This window comes from Pyrus communis, chromosome 15 (genome assembly GCF_041283825.1).
Source record: "Pyrus communis isolate YQ-2024b chromosome 15, ASM4128382v1, whole genome shotgun sequence".
In the NCBI taxonomy this organism is placed as follows: domain Eukaryota; kingdom Viridiplantae; phylum Streptophyta; class Magnoliopsida; order Rosales; family Rosaceae; genus Pyrus; species Pyrus communis.
This window is the reverse complement of record NC_142579.1, coordinates 33,850,248-33,865,000: the sequence shown is the minus strand read 5'-3', so window position 1 is coordinate 33,865,000 and position 14,753 is coordinate 33,850,248. Positions and strand designations below refer to the sequence as shown.

Genomic DNA, 14,753 nt, shown 5'->3' with positions numbered 1-14,753 from the left:
TTTCCTCATGGAAGGATTCTGTATGGTTGTATATGTCCCTAGTTGTGATCTGCCTCCACTCCAGTGACCTCTATTATACTACTTGAAGTGAACTGATTTGTTAATTCTCAAATCTCCTTGTAAACTAGATCTTTACAAACCGATGTCCCATTTTCTTTTCATAATTAGTAATTTGATTTGGAAGTACGGAAATTATTTAGCATAACGTAATTCTACTTCAATTGGTCATATGGATCTGTAGCATTGTTCTCAGATTGAATGCAATTGTTGAAGCCATCCATCCTAATTAATTCATCCAAATATTGCTTTGTAATGCATGATATATTTACTTGATGCTCAATGCTTATCAATGTATTCATTTTATGTAGGTATGCCTGGAGTGAGTGCTTATGTTGGGTTTTATGAGATCTGCAATCCTAAGAAGGGAGAGACAGTCTTCGTTTCAGCAGCATCTGGAGCAGTAGGTCAGCTTGTTGGCCAATTTGCAAAGTTGTTGGGTTGCTATGTTGTTGGAAGTGCTGGAAGCAAAGAAAAGGTGAGTTATGGTCGATTCCAACTATATCTTAGTTGGCATTTCTGTGATTGCAACTCCATTGGACGATTATCCTTGTTTTAGAAACACGAGTTAGTGATGTGTGCCAAATTTGTTACTGGAAACGTTTTGACTAATAGAAAACAGGAAAATAAGAGAGAACATGTTGGAAAGTAAAGATATTGGTGACCCTTTATCTTCATAATCAAGTCAATAAAATTCAGCTTTAACTTGCTGCCTCATCTGGTGGGCAAAATTTTCATATCATATGAAATCGTAAGCATATGCAACTTAGAAAATCGCACAGAATGTGCGTGTATGAGCTTTTCTGTTCTCATTCTACAATTTACGTATTACAAATGACTATTTTATACCCATTCTTGGCATATTTTAATAATATTGTATCATTTCCGAGTTTAGGTTGATCTGCTGAAGAACAAGTTTGGGTTTGACAACGCTTTCAATTATAAAGAAGAAACTGATTTGGATGCAGCTTTAAAAAGGTCAGTTGATCAGAAACAAACTATTATTTTAAAGCTTTAACTTATGTCTTAATTACAAGGGGAAAGTCCAATAAAAGGCATTAGCAATCTCTAACATCATCATGATTTAGTGATTTAGCCGCCAATCCTAAAACAGAGAAAGAGTAAGTTGAAATGTGCAACAGTGTGAGCATGTGGCTGTTGACGAGAAACTCATGTCTTTGTCCTCTTTGTAGATATGTTCCATGGTTTTCGGTGTTTGCTTAGTCTAAACGTGTGATTTTCTCACCAGGTACTTTCCTGAAGGCATTGACATATACTTTGAAAACGTTGGGGGGAAAATGCTTGATGCAGTGCTACAGAACATGAGGGTCCATGGCCGGATTGCAGTTTGTGGGTTGATATCGCAGTACAACCTTGACGAGCCTGAAGGTTGTCGCAATTTAATTCATCTGATCATTAAACAGGTTCGCATGCAAGGTTTCCTGGTTTTTAGTTACTACCATCTTTACGAGAAGTTTCTTGAAATGGTTCTGCCGGCGATAAAAGAAGGGAAGATAACGTATGTGGAAGACGTGGTGGAAGGACTTGAGAGCGCTCCAGCCGCTCTGATAGGGCTCTTTGCCGGCCGCAATGTAGGAAAGCAGGTGGTTGTAGTTTCCTGTGAATGATTTCATCAGGCTCTCCATGCCTCCGAAATATCACCCTTTAGCCATACGGTGTAATCGTCTCGTGTGAAATGCAAATGCTTTGACATTTATCCCCACGAGAACTGTGCTATAAATAAATGTGTTTTGACTTCCTTAATGATATCAAGTACTAAGTTTGGTAGATCTTTCAATTGTGTAAGAGCTTTTATTTTTTATTTTTTATTTTTTTTAAATAAATGATATTATCTACAGTAAATGGAAGGGGTAGCTTTACAATATGCTAGTAATAATGTGGTTCAAATTTACTTTTGACGAGAATCGAACTTAACACTTTTTATTTATAAGCGAAAGAAAATACTACTAGATCTTAATTCTAAGTGGCATGTTAAACGAACATTGACTTTTCTTTTTTCTTTTTTCTTTTTAGCAAACGGACCCTCCTTGTCAAAATATTGAACGAGCAAACAAGTAGGAAAGGATAACTTAATTTGTCCTAATCTCACACGTGTAAAGAATATAGACACACAGTAGCTTTCGGCTAAAGGACGCATTACGACAATTCTTGCATAGTACATTTTCATGTATGTTATGGTTTAAGTAGTTTTGTAGAGACGTCTAGGTCAAAAACCACCGGCAAAAAAACACTTGTTATTTAGTTTTAATTATTGAAATTTAATGAATTCTCTTTTCCGAATCTCATTGGGTTCTTTGATACAACACGTAAACACTTTAATTTTCATGATTATTTTATGATCCTATTCTTTCTTTTTACTCTTTTAACTTTTTATTACGATCCATTTTCTTGTTTGACAAAAGGTTCATTTATATACAATAATCGGATTGTAGCGGGTATAATTTAGTGGTAAAAGTGTGATTTATTCTATAATCCTTTATATAGTTAAGGGGTCTTTCTATGACATTGCATACTTTAAGAGCATTTTTATAGAAGACGTCAATTTCAAAATTTCAAAATTTTAATTTGATAGTTGATTCAGTAATTTGATATATTGTCTATATTTTTCTTTCACTCAATATGCGAAAATTTATTGCTTCATTTATGTTTTTTTTATAAACAAAAATAATAAAAATTGAGTTGTTAATTTAAAAATAATAATATAATAAAAATAATAAGGCAAGTGGATGTCTTTAGAAATTACAAAAAATTATATTTGAAGGTAGTTTCAAATTTCACGTTTCTTTGTCAGCTTAGTTTTATTTTTCATGTTAATTTTGATATTTCGGTTGGAGAAAATGATAAGTAATTTATTATCGTTATATACTTTTGACTTTCCACCGCTTCCAATTCCCATTCCCATTCCCATCGATTTGCAATCATCATCAGCAGCATTGCATATATCGTCTTACGCGTACATAGAGAGAATCAATCTCAATGGCGGCGAGTACAGAGGGAGTGATCAGCAACGAACAGGTGGTACTGACTCTACTGAGAGACCATGTGACCGGCCGGCTTCCCCAAAGAATCTGACATGCAACTCACCAGCGCCACCACCAAGCTCAAGCTTCCAGAAGGTTCCAAAGGGGTTCTGGTGAAGAACCTCTACTTGTCCTGCGACCCTTTTATGAGAGGCCGCATGACCAAGCGTGAACCGGGCACAAGTTACGTCGATTCCTTCAACGCCGGTTCGGTCAGTCACTGTATATATTATCTTATATGATTTTAGTGTGATTTCTTCTTTTTGACTTTCTGCCGCTACAGGCTCTGACTGCCTTACTAATAATTTGTTTCAAATCAAAGTTGAATACTTTAGGTTAGGCTAGGGCGTGCCCTTTCCCTTTTATTCAAGTTCGAATTGGGTTCTTGAGCAGTTTAGAATATTGTGTTGCAGAAAAAAATAATAATTGTTAAAATTCATCACTGTTTTTTAGATTTAAAATCGATAGAAACGGTGATCGTACATGGTCAATAATTTTGGTTCTATGACAATTTAAAGGAGAAGTTGATTTTGACAAAAATACTCAATTTAACAGGGATTACCTCACAGAACACCAAATGATTGGCTGTGGACAATCTCAGAGGACCCTTCTATCGATTTTAAATCTGAGGAACCAAAATGAGAAGTTATGTCAATCTCATGAACCATTTTGAATAAATATAAAATAAAATAAAAATTGAATCCTTTGGGCATGTCTAATGTAATATTAGTAGTGTAGTACAATGGAACTAGGGAACCCAATTATTAATCTTGATGTTTAGATAGCCTTTTCGTTTGGATATGGTAATCCAAATTTATCTTGTTTGTTGCTTTCGGGATGTTCTAATGATTTATATAGTTTGAGACAACTTATAATTCGCCCTTTTTGATGATACAATGCTATACTTATGTCAGTTAAATCTTATCAATACTGAGACACAGCTTCCTTTACTTATTAATTATGCATTTTGTCCAACGAAAAAGCTTTGTTATGCAATGTATAAACCATAAAGAGGATAGCGATCTATTCAATGTTGTAGTTTTATTTGACGTATTTTATAGAATTTTGTTGCATATTTGAGTACCATAATTTCATTGGACTATTCTCATGGTACTTGAGTATGTCATGAATATTCATAATGCACTACCCTACCCGTATATACTCACAATACCTTTTATCAGTCAATACGGAATACGAGATTCCGCTAACGCGGTATTTATACGCAGGCTATTTCTAAACACAGATGATGAGATTTGAATAGAGAGAGACGCACATTACAGCTCGGCTATACTAGTGTAATGTTCCGAATACTTGCATTGTTCTATTTCAGCAAACGGAGGTTTTGTCTTCTAGTAACGAAAATAAATTAGTTCTGCGGACTATATAAACGCAAACAAAAATCCTAGCAGAAGGTGATCTGCAATAAAATTGTAAGCAAAGAAGTTGAAATTGTACCAGTCAGCCTGATTGCGCCCTCCAGCTCGGCGTCCGCCATAGACTCGTATGTATGTACAAGATTGCGCACCTTGCACACATTTAGAAGTGCTCTCATTCAAGTTTCCGAAATCATTCTCAACCTGCAAGTGCGAACTACAGAGGCAAAGAATATCCACGGAGGTGTTTCGAATCCACACCCGACTCACGCACCAATGCAATTCGTCCAGTACGCGCCACCTGCAAGATCCACAAAGCGTTCTTGTTTGAGGAGTCGGCTCATAGACGATAGTAATGACATCCGAAAAATCTAGAGGGAAAAAATAAGTTTGTGATTGCTCAAGGAGTCAGCTCACAGATGCGTCCACTGAACTAAGCCAAGACTCATAATGCGAGCTGCCCCTATCAAAATTTTCAAGACTTGACTAAAGATTGCAGGACAAACCTCACAAATTCCATAGGGCTCCAACAATCTCTGCAATGCAACCATCTTGTTTATGTCTCCCGTAAGCTGGACAAAACCGAATCAAGTAAATATGATCAGTGCCAAGTTACCAGCAGTGAGATCTGTCCTCTAACAACGTAAAATGGCCCCTTAGCATCCATCATCACCCACATACATCATCTTGAGGTAAAATATAGCGTGTCTATTCTCTTTAATACATGCAAATCATGTCGGGTCATAGCAAGTGAGGTTTATCCCCCTAATTCTATATATGAAAAGGGCATATTCACCTCAAGGGTTATTGTGTGGTCAGAAACGTCCACAGCCTTGGCCCTAAAAATCTTGCCAATATCAAGTACATCTCTTCGAGCGACAGCATCTGCAGCAATTTTTATCAACATCAGTTCCCGCTCAGCAAATGGCAAATTGGTAAGATCTTGAACCTGAACAAGTCAAAAGTTATAAAGTTTGTTATTCACATCAAGGCCACCATTCTTAACGTAAACATAATAAAGACTATTCTGACGGAAGTCAAGGGTGCAAAGGAGTTATGAAGCCAAGGAGATGAGCCATCTAAGTGCCGGACTTCCGGGTTTGAACCATCTCCAATTATATCTTATTCTGTTTCTTTTGCTCCATCATATCCGAGAGTGACTTAGTCGGTTGTGGAGATAACAACAGACTGATGATGTTTCATGCTCCCAGGATATTCAACCAGCATTTACAAGTAACAAGATTTTGAATGAAGGGGAGGCTACAATCAGGCGATTTGGGTCAAAAATGTGAATTCAAGACTCAGACAGTGCAGACAAATCATGCACAGACTATATTTGCATTACCCCTATAGCATTAAAATTATTCATTGCATTAATCACAACAGATGAGAACCAACATATCTTCTTTAACATATCAAGAAAATGCATTCTCTAGAATAGTTAACAATCTTACATTATGAATATCGACAAGCTTATAAAGCTGCTGCACCAACTTGCTAATTGATTCATCTGTACCGGGAACAACAGTAGTAATGCGAGATTGCCCCTCAACTTCCGCATGGCCAACAGCTAAACTCTGGTAGCCATAAATCAGCTTGTTTAAACAGATGCCTAAAAACTTCTACCTGAATAGAAGACATAAAGGAGGGAATAACAGAAGAAGAAAATATACCTGAATGTTATAACCCCTTCGAGCAAAAACACCAGTAAGAATGTAGAGAACCCCGGGAACATCATTTACAAGCATGGATAAAGTGTGCGATCGAAGTCCACTGGTCTGAAAGCGTAGCTCGAAGAAAAATAGTCAACAAAACTCAGTGATTATGATAGGGTATGACTAGAACTCAATTGAAAGAGATAGAAACTGAAAAATTACCATTCACGATTATATGATTTACTTACATCTTCATCATTGAGAACACCCCAGTGAGCATCAAGAACTTGTTTGACAGTAAAGGTATCAGACGGCTCCACAGGGTAAACATCACCCTTCATGAACATTTGTATACGTATTAATTGACAAGTCAATGATGATTTGCAGTTACATACAAAAATGATAGAATCACTGTTTCAAGATAAAAAAAGCAAAAGAAAAAGAGGAAAGATTGCATTTAATAATTGGTATTTTCATGAGATTGAAATGTAGCAACAGCTTAACAACCGATAATATAGCTATAGCAAAAGTTTCATAATGACTCTTGTATGGTGAAAGGCCTTGTGATTAAAGGATGGAATTCTATATATTGAAACTGAAATAATAATATCAAATCAAGTAATCTACAGAAGCAGTTTCCTAAAAATTCCCAATTGTTCCACAGAAATGGGTTAGCCTCATACATACTCTCATCAAATTGTAAGAAGCATGGGAAACGAAAAAAAACAGAGTACAGTAGATGCTTTTGATAAGGACTAATCAAATCAAAGGCTGAGGAAGAAAATACCTCAGAAGACACATCAGATTCAGCATTAACTAATCCGTTTTCAACCCCTACAAGTGCATCAACAGGAACTGTTCTCTCAAGATCAGGATATGAAGCTGCTGAATATCGCCAAAATGGAGCAGATGCAACCAGCTTTTCCCTCCTCAAGGCAATCTACAGGCGAAAACAACAAAAGATTTTTACGCATGACATATATCACTAAAAGAACACTAATATGAGATCTTAGGAGAAGAAGAAAACAACTAGAATTCCAATGATGCTCGATTAAACTGGCACCTTTCCGGTTCTGGCAACTTCTCTGATCCCAAACTTGCTTAAATTTCTTTGCAGAGCAACCATCTTCCCAGGATCTCCTGTTACCTATATCATCAAAAAATTAACACAAAAAATAACTTGGTTTTGGAACTTGAGTAAAAGCCAAACTGGAAATCATGCACAGATGCTCGGTCCTATAAATAATGGGGGAAGTATGAATATTCACTTGGTCTCAACGAAAGGCCTGTCTAGAGATGCTATCTGCACTGAATGTGTACCAATCATTACCTCGATGGTTACTGAGTGTTCTGAGATATCCACAATCTTTGCTCTAAAGATACTCACTAACCACTTGATCTGGTAAATATAAACAAAAAACAGAAAATCGTAAACAAACACATTTCAAAACCTTGAGCAAAACTAGCTATGTCCAATACCAGGGATGACTCTGTAACTACCTCGGCATGATATCTTGGATCGGAATTTACTTTTATAAGCACTAGTTCGCGCTCTACCTGCGGCTCATTTGAGATATCTTCAACCTACCCGCCGCATTATAACAAACAAACAAACTGATAAATCAGTCGACCAAAATGATTACAACTGCACTCCACATTTAACACATTGCAGCAAAAGTGATCAGATAAATCCTAAATATTAGCTCATATAATCTGCAGGTCACACTTTACCTAGAGTAATTAACAGTTTAATACACTAATTAATGAGAAATTTGTAGTAGATTAGAAGCTAAACCTTCATAACATTGACGAGCTTGTTAAGCTGCTCGATTACTTGGCGTAAGACCCTTTCGGTCCCGGAGACGACGATAGTGAAGAGAGCTTTGTCCCTGTTCAGACCAACAGCCAGGGACTCGATGTTGTATCCCCTCCGCGCAAAGACCCCCGCAATCCGATTTATCATTCCACTATCGTCCCCAACGAACACCGAAATCGTGTGCCTTCTCACCCTGATTAATCAATCAGTAATCACTAATTAAATTTAATTTAATCTTTTTAACGAAAACACAAATTTACATTTATATATAACGCATGCATACTTGGAGCGGGTGGTGGAAGGAGGAGAGCCGTTGGAAGAGAAGGCGTTATCGGCGATATTCTCGTCGACGCTTCTAGCGGAGACGGCGAGTTGCTTGGTGCGGCCATGGCTGTGGCTTATTGATCTCGAAGCTGAACTCGTCAGAGGAAACGATAGCGTTTCAGAGAAGCTGACGAATTGGAGGTGCTCCGAGGAGGAAGAGGAGGAGGACGAAGAGAAGTTCGGAGTGCGAATCGGAGGTGAAGAAATGGTCGCCATTGGAGTGAATGAGAGAGGGAGAGAGCTGCTAGTGTGGCTTTGTTTTACTATTCAAAGCAGTGGATTTTACATCGAGTTAAAGTCGATCGACGATAAAACCCTTTGGGGTTGGTAGGGTCAGCTTTGCTACACTCCTTCAGTATCCTCGTTGGTCCCACTCTAAATCTTGGCCTGGCTGGGTATTGACGTGGGACCTGGTATTTTGGTCCTATTCAAAGAATTCTCACGATATCCTCTATTCTAATCACATTCGTTTATTGTATATCGTACGGTAAAAAATTATTGTAAATTTTTTTATTTAAAATTAAATATAAACAATATTGACGAGAACTATCTTCACTATATACAATAAACAACATAATTAAAGGATTTCTCAGATCCTCACAAAAAATATATGAAGATAATTCTCATTATCCAAATGAGAATGAATTTTTTTATTAAAAAAATTATTTGACAAAAAAAAATAGTTTAAAAAATTAAAAGAAAATAACTAAACATAATTAGGGTCTAGGTTAGGATTTGGTCCCAGCTCATTGGAAATAGGGTTTTGTTTTCTTGTTTACTAGGGATTAATGATTAGTTCTCTATAGACAGAGTGTTATGTAATTCAGTTAAGAATAAGTCATTCACAATGTAATTATTTCAGATTTTGTAACTGTTATGATAATCTCTGTTTTAAATTAATAATAAAATTATATTTGTTTGTAGTTAGTTTATTCTTCGATTCATTCATTAGTTTGTTATTCCCTGTACATTTGTCAGCTTCATTTTCAACTATCTAAACCTGAAGACATGTCAAGTGTAACTAGAAAAAGCACCATACTTTCTCCATTACAAATTCACTAAGAATACAAGGACTAAATATGTTAAGCTGTTAGATTATCATACAAGCATCATGAGGGACGGCAACACTTCTCTACTGATCTTGCAATCATCGATAAAAAACACATTATTACGAGTCACTTCTAGCATACCTTGAGCTTCCTCCTATAGTTCTTAGCTATGGGCACAAGGCAACATACAATACGAAAACCCACCACCTCAACAATGAACAACAAATGCTACTCAAAGATTTAAGTTTGCACATTAAGCCATAAATGCTATAAAGGTCTCTCTTTAGTAGTTCAAGAGAACAACCACGACTACAAAGACTCTTGTCACTAGAGCAAAAGAACGACCACAAAGGAAGATCTGAGAAACATGGAAGGGGAAAAGAAAGAAGAGATCAAGAAGGATTGTCGTCAATTCCAAAGCCAAAGGCAGAAAGCTCTTACAAAGTATTTTTTACACCACCTAATAAGAAGGGAGGATGATTTATAACACAAGGGAGGCTTTGACTAATTTACTCTCTAATTGTAAGTCACCAAAATTTTTTATTCTCAGCTTTTATTTTAGGCATTACCTCATAAGTTGTGAAAATTTATAAATAACCTTTTTTTTAACAGTTGGTTTAAGATTTTGGTGCTTTAAAAAAAAAAAAAAAAAAGGCACTTATTAAAAAATCTTAAACATTAAATGTGTTTGGTAAAACAAAATATATTTTTTTTAAAATTGATTAACAGTACACAAACATAGAAAAGTAAAATCATGGTTCTATCATACTTCTAAGAAAAAGTTTTTTTTTTTTCAAAGCATTATAATTAATGCTCATTTAATGAAATTTTCAAATGGCAATTATACCCTCACATGTTTTTAAAAATTACAATCTTTGCTACTTTTAACAATTATTATATCATATTAAATATCATATATTTTTTAGTCATTTAACATATTCAAAGTACTTTATATTAAAGTTTACCAAACATTCAAACACTACTTTTTTTATTATTAAAAGCACTTTTACAAAAAAAGTTTACCAAATACTCAACAACTTTATTTTACAACAATTTATTATCACAACACAACATAATCAATTTTTTTTTTAAAAGCACGACAATACCAAACTGACCCTTATAAAATTTTCATCCCTTGGATATAAAATGACTTTTCAACTCTCTCTAAAAGCCACTTCGGTGAACCAATAATATTTTCCTTCCAAGGATACAAGTTTTGCACGTCTGATCTACTGATTTTTATATCAGCAGCTACTCATTCTAGTACTTGATATTCAAGCCTAATAAGTGTGTTATAATACAAGTAGAGGGACATAAAAAAGCATGTGAAACAGGAGAAAGAGAAAGAAGAGACGTGATCAATTCATTTCTAATGGGCACTATTAATTCCCCATTTATCTTTTATTTTGTGGTCGTTCTTTTGCTCTAGCGACAAAAGTGTTTGTAGTTATGGTTGCTCTCTTGCCCTATTAAGAAGAGACCTTTGTATCAACCATAACTTAATGCACAAACTTGAATATTTGAGCAACATTTATTGTTCATTGTTGAGGTGGTAGTGGGTCTTGTATTGTTTGTTTTTGTGCCCATAGCTAAGAACTATAGGAGGAAGTTCAAAGATATGCTGGAAGTGACTCATGGTAATGATTCTTTATTGATGGTTGCAAGATTAATGAAGTGTATCCATTTTATTCTCATGATGCTTATACAATAGTCTAACAGCTTAATATGTTTAGTCCTTGTATACTCAACGGATTTGTAATGGAGAAAGTATGGTACTTCTTTCAATTACACTTGACATGTCTTCCGGTTTAGGTCTAGTTGAAAATTAAATTGATTAATATACAGAGAATAACAAACTTATGAATAAACAGAAGAAAACCAACTACAAACAAATACAATTTCATTATTCTGAACTTAAAACAACGGTTCCCTTCACTACGGTCTAGTGTATTTTCCTTCACTTGTAAGTGAAAAGTTTTAGGTTTGTTTATTAACACATGTAATTTTAAATTCCGTTATTGCTGAACGCTTGTTTTGGGCTCCCGCCACTTAGTACAAAAGTTCTGACTATATTGTAACTCGCTTTTTTTGGGCTAGGCCCAAATCGTAACCTAAACCCTTAAGCTCACTCTCCCTTTAGTTGGGTAGGAACCAAAACGCGGATTTGAAGTGAATTCTTGAGTGAAGTTATTGTCCGTATAATTTATATAGGAAAGCTTGTTAGTTGAAAAAAATTAGGAGAAATACCCTGACAACTAGAAGGTCAATGCTATATAGGGTTAAGCAGAAAGTTATGGCAGAGCCAGTAGGCAATAGGCGGCTAGAGTTCGATGAATGAACAGTTGTATTTCAAGGGATGTTTTTGCCATAGTTTGTGGAATGTGGGATGTTTCTACTTGAGAAGACAATGCAGATGTTCTGTTTGTCTTAAACAAAACAATGATCAATAAATAACCGTTGTATCCATAAATGAACAATCGTCTTCTCGATGTTGATATTGTGCTACATCAGTTCCTTCTCTTTGGCGTCGTCTCTTTCTTCTGCACTGTAAACCACCTTTGCAGTTTGCACCCATATTATTTTTAGCAATGATCCTGAGAATGGTTGTGTCCATTTTGCGGTGTTGCTTTCCGTGAGCCATCTGAAAAACTAGGAAAAGCCTTTCCTTTTAATTGTATTGATCTAGTTGCTGCCGAAACAAACTTTACTTGTATTGTTATACTTTCCACAGATGTAGCTGGTTCAAGTAATCAGTTGTTCACTATGATATGAATTCACAATACGGAAGGTGCATGCCTCTTGCTGATATGCACATTCAAGCCAAAATACACAGCATCGAGATGAACCCGGGCCAAGGTGGCAAGTTAGTTCGAGCACCAGGCACTTTTGCAAAGATTTTGAAAGAACCCACTGCTTAAAGGTGTTTAGTGAGACTGCCTTCAGGTGTTGAAAAATGGATTGATGCTAAGTGCCGGGCTACGATTGGTACAGTCCGAAGTGATGGAAATAAGCCCAAGAAACTTTATAAGGCTGGGCAAAACCGGTGGCGAGGCATCAGACCAACGGTTCGAGAAGTGGCAATGAATCCAGTTGATCATCCTCATGGTGGAGGTGAGGGTAAGAGCAAGAGTAGTGGGTCTCATGGGAAGGGTTCTCGAACACCTTGGGGAAAGCCTACCAAGGGTGGGTACAAGACCGGTCCCAACAAGCATAGAAAGTAATGCTTTATCATTCACTTTATGTTAACACTAGTGTGGAAGTTAGCTTTGCGATGAGTTTAGATGGCAATAAAAGTCGCACTTAGATGTTTAACTCATCAGAAGATATTCAAGGTTTGCATACCTTATTCCCTTGCCAAATTACTGAAAGTGTTGGTTTTCTGGATTAATCTGTGTAAGAAGCTTAGTTGCTTTAACTGTGACTATCTTTTGGATAAATGCATTTTATCTTATCTTAACGATTTGGTATCGATTGTGTTTGATGTTGATTACCTGAATCAATTCCAGGTTGCATTTGTTACAGTTTACCAAGGTACTGAGTTGACTTGATGATAGACAATGATATTCGAAGTTTCGTCCCTGATGTCTGTTTTTGCAAATATCGCAGATGTTTAGTTTGGTTTTGTTTCTAACATAGGCTTATCGCCCCGTGCTTTGAGAAATGATAGGCATGCCATGTACGCATCAAGATATGTCACGCTTCAGAATTCATTGGCCTTTTAGAATTGTTTGATAGGCGATAGGTTTGTAGAGCCGGGACTGTCTTGATGAGAAACACACTTGATCAGTTAGAATGAAAATTCACCTTATTTCATCACCCACGGCAAAAGTTTACCTTGTTTGAGGGCCTATCCTGTAACATAGAGAAATTGGATTGATCTTGCCTGATCCAATAAGGTTTGACTGACATGATCTACCTTAATCCTTGTTTTGTTAGAAAAGAAAATTGGGATTTCGGTGGATGGGTGGTCTTGTTAGGATGAAGTGGTAGCATAAATTATTGTAGTGGGCGTCCCATGTACATAGTGCTTCCCTTTATATGTGTGTGTGTGTGTGTAGTCAGATTCCTCTTTGTTTGGTGGGATTTGGGAGTACTGGAGAATGGCATAGAATAACATTTTGGGCGGTGGAATTGATCCCTCTATCTCCATGCGCTGAAATAAATGGGGTTGGTAGGTAGACAATCCATCCCTGTGAAAATGTGAATTTTTCTCTCCGATCTGGCCGGCGGTTTCAATGATTTTAGATCGAACTAGTGAAATAATGACAACAATATGAACTACGGAACGGTACGCCACATGTAATAATACAATTGAAGGAACACTTGAAAAGAACACTTTCTACCACTTACATAATTTCATGTATGGTACCGTTTTGTGTTCCCGGCGTACTAATAAAATCTCTCTTCTCCTAGCTTCTTGTATCTTTCATTCAATTCAAATGACATAATATTCCAGGAGGTGGTGTTATTCGTACATTCATTCTTATCTCTCATATATTTTTCTTAATTTTTTATTATCAGATTAAATAAATGAAAGAATATCGATGGCCAAAAACTAACAAAGTTGTTAAGAAAGTAAAGCGAGTTGAATAGCGTCGTGACGTGCACTAGGATCCTCTAGTGAGATGATGATAAGATGGTTGAACGGATCAAAGGGACAGGTTTATTCAACTTGTGTGCAAGAATTGTCCGATTCTCAGTTTTGACCTAGTCGGCTCGATCCACTCCATCATCTAGTCATCGCATTCATTCCAATCCAAAGTCTATAAAACAAAAACAAAAATGTCAAGATCTAAACTTCAAATCAAAATCCCCTTCATGTAAACATAGCCAAATTCTTTTTTGCTAAATAATTGAAGTGAAAGTAGGGGAAGGGAAATTGAACGTAAAATGGACACTTGAAGAGAATTTACATGGCATAGGTCTATTTCAAAATAATGATACAATTTCGTAATGTGCCATAAAAGTCATTTTGACTTGAGCAAACAATAGCCGAAAAAGTAACCAGAAAATCATCTATTTTTACAAATTTACCCTGTTGGAATAAAAAAAGAGGTGTGATATTCATATACCCTTTTAATTTTCGACTATCGGATCGAATGAATTGAAGAAGATCAAATGACAGAAATTAATGAGAAGTGTGTGAGACATCCCTAAAAAATAACCATACGCTGTTACACAGAGGCGGCCAATTCCTCTTTTAGGCTTAATCCATGTCATTCTCATCTCCTGTTGTGCCTGTACAATACCAAATCAAACTAAATTCAGCCATACCATAAATACCAACAGGATCCTCTCCGGATCATTTTGGTGAGGATCCTGAAAATTCGTAAATTGTGTTTGTTCATTGTAAATTATACGGTCGGTTTTTGTCAAGTACTATTTGTGTTTAATTTTAAATAAAAATATTTAAAATAAATTTTAACTCACGATGTACG

At 36.1% G+C, this 14,753-nt stretch overlaps 2 protein-coding genes and 1 pseudogene across 4 annotated transcripts in view; 2 read left to right on the top strand and 1 right to left on the bottom strand.

Annotated features, from left to right (window-relative positions):
• LOC148690901 (2-alkenal reductase (NADP(+)-dependent)-like) overlaps window positions 1–1,845 on the top strand; it is a 7,714-nt gene extending 5,869 nt beyond the window's left edge. The window contains exons 3-5 of the mRNA XM_088685692.1: window positions 369–535; window positions 953–1,035; window positions 1,307–1,845. Coding sequence (XP_088541818.1) covers window positions 369–535; window positions 953–1,035; window positions 1,307–1,685 — 629 coding nt within the window. The 3' untranslated portion in view covers window positions 1,686–1,845. The remainder of the gene's footprint in view (window positions 1–368; window positions 536–952; window positions 1,036–1,306) is intronic.
• Window positions 1,846–4,328: 2,483 nt separating this feature from the next.
• LOC137743335 (acetolactate synthase small subunit 1, chloroplastic) lies at window positions 4,329–8,612 on the bottom strand. 3 transcript variants are annotated; one of them, XR_015957105.1, is made up of 12 exons: window positions 8,226–8,571; window positions 7,922–8,135; window positions 7,627–7,710; window positions 7,457–7,525; window positions 7,190–7,273; window positions 6,914–7,066; window positions 6,375–6,461; window positions 6,145–6,249; window positions 5,926–6,048; window positions 5,268–5,731; window positions 4,978–5,043; window positions 4,329–4,772 (listed from the first exon to the last, which is right to left on the bottom strand). XR_015957105.1 is itself a non-coding variant. In XM_068483213.2 (12 exons), exons 1-12 carry the CDS (start codon window positions 8,480–8,482, stop codon window positions 4,689–4,691), a joined length of 1,479 nt encoding a protein of 492 aa, XP_068339314.2. In that variant the 5' UTR covers window positions 8,483–8,612; the 3' UTR covers window positions 4,329–4,688. The 3 variants fall into 3 exon arrangements, 1 of the variants encoding a protein (XP_068339314.2); XR_011069456.2 differs by having other exon boundaries at window positions 5,268–5,356; window positions 8,226–8,565; XM_068483213.2 differs by having other exon boundaries at window positions 5,268–5,420; window positions 8,226–8,612.
• Window positions 8,613–11,784: 3,172 nt separating this feature from the next.
• On the top strand, window positions 11,785–12,703 carry LOC137737415 (large ribosomal subunit protein uL2my, C-terminal part pseudogene; annotated as a pseudogene).
• Window positions 12,704–14,753: the final 2,050 nt, after the last annotated feature.

Bases quoted from the DNA above. Each gene is read 5' to 3' on its own strand.
- LOC137743335 (XM_068483213.2), bottom strand. From the start codon at position 8,482: ATGGCGACCATTTCTTCACCTCCGATTCGCACTCCGAACTTCTCTTCG. The intron at 6,049-6,144 runs GTATATTTTCTT...TATGGCTACCAG, and splicing joins GAAGGGGTTATAACATTCAG to AGTTTAGCTGTTGGCCATGC. The intron at 4,773-4,977 runs GTTTGTCCTGCA...TGGATCTTGCAG, and splicing joins AGCCCTATGGAATTTGTGAG to GTGGCGCGTACTGGACGAAT.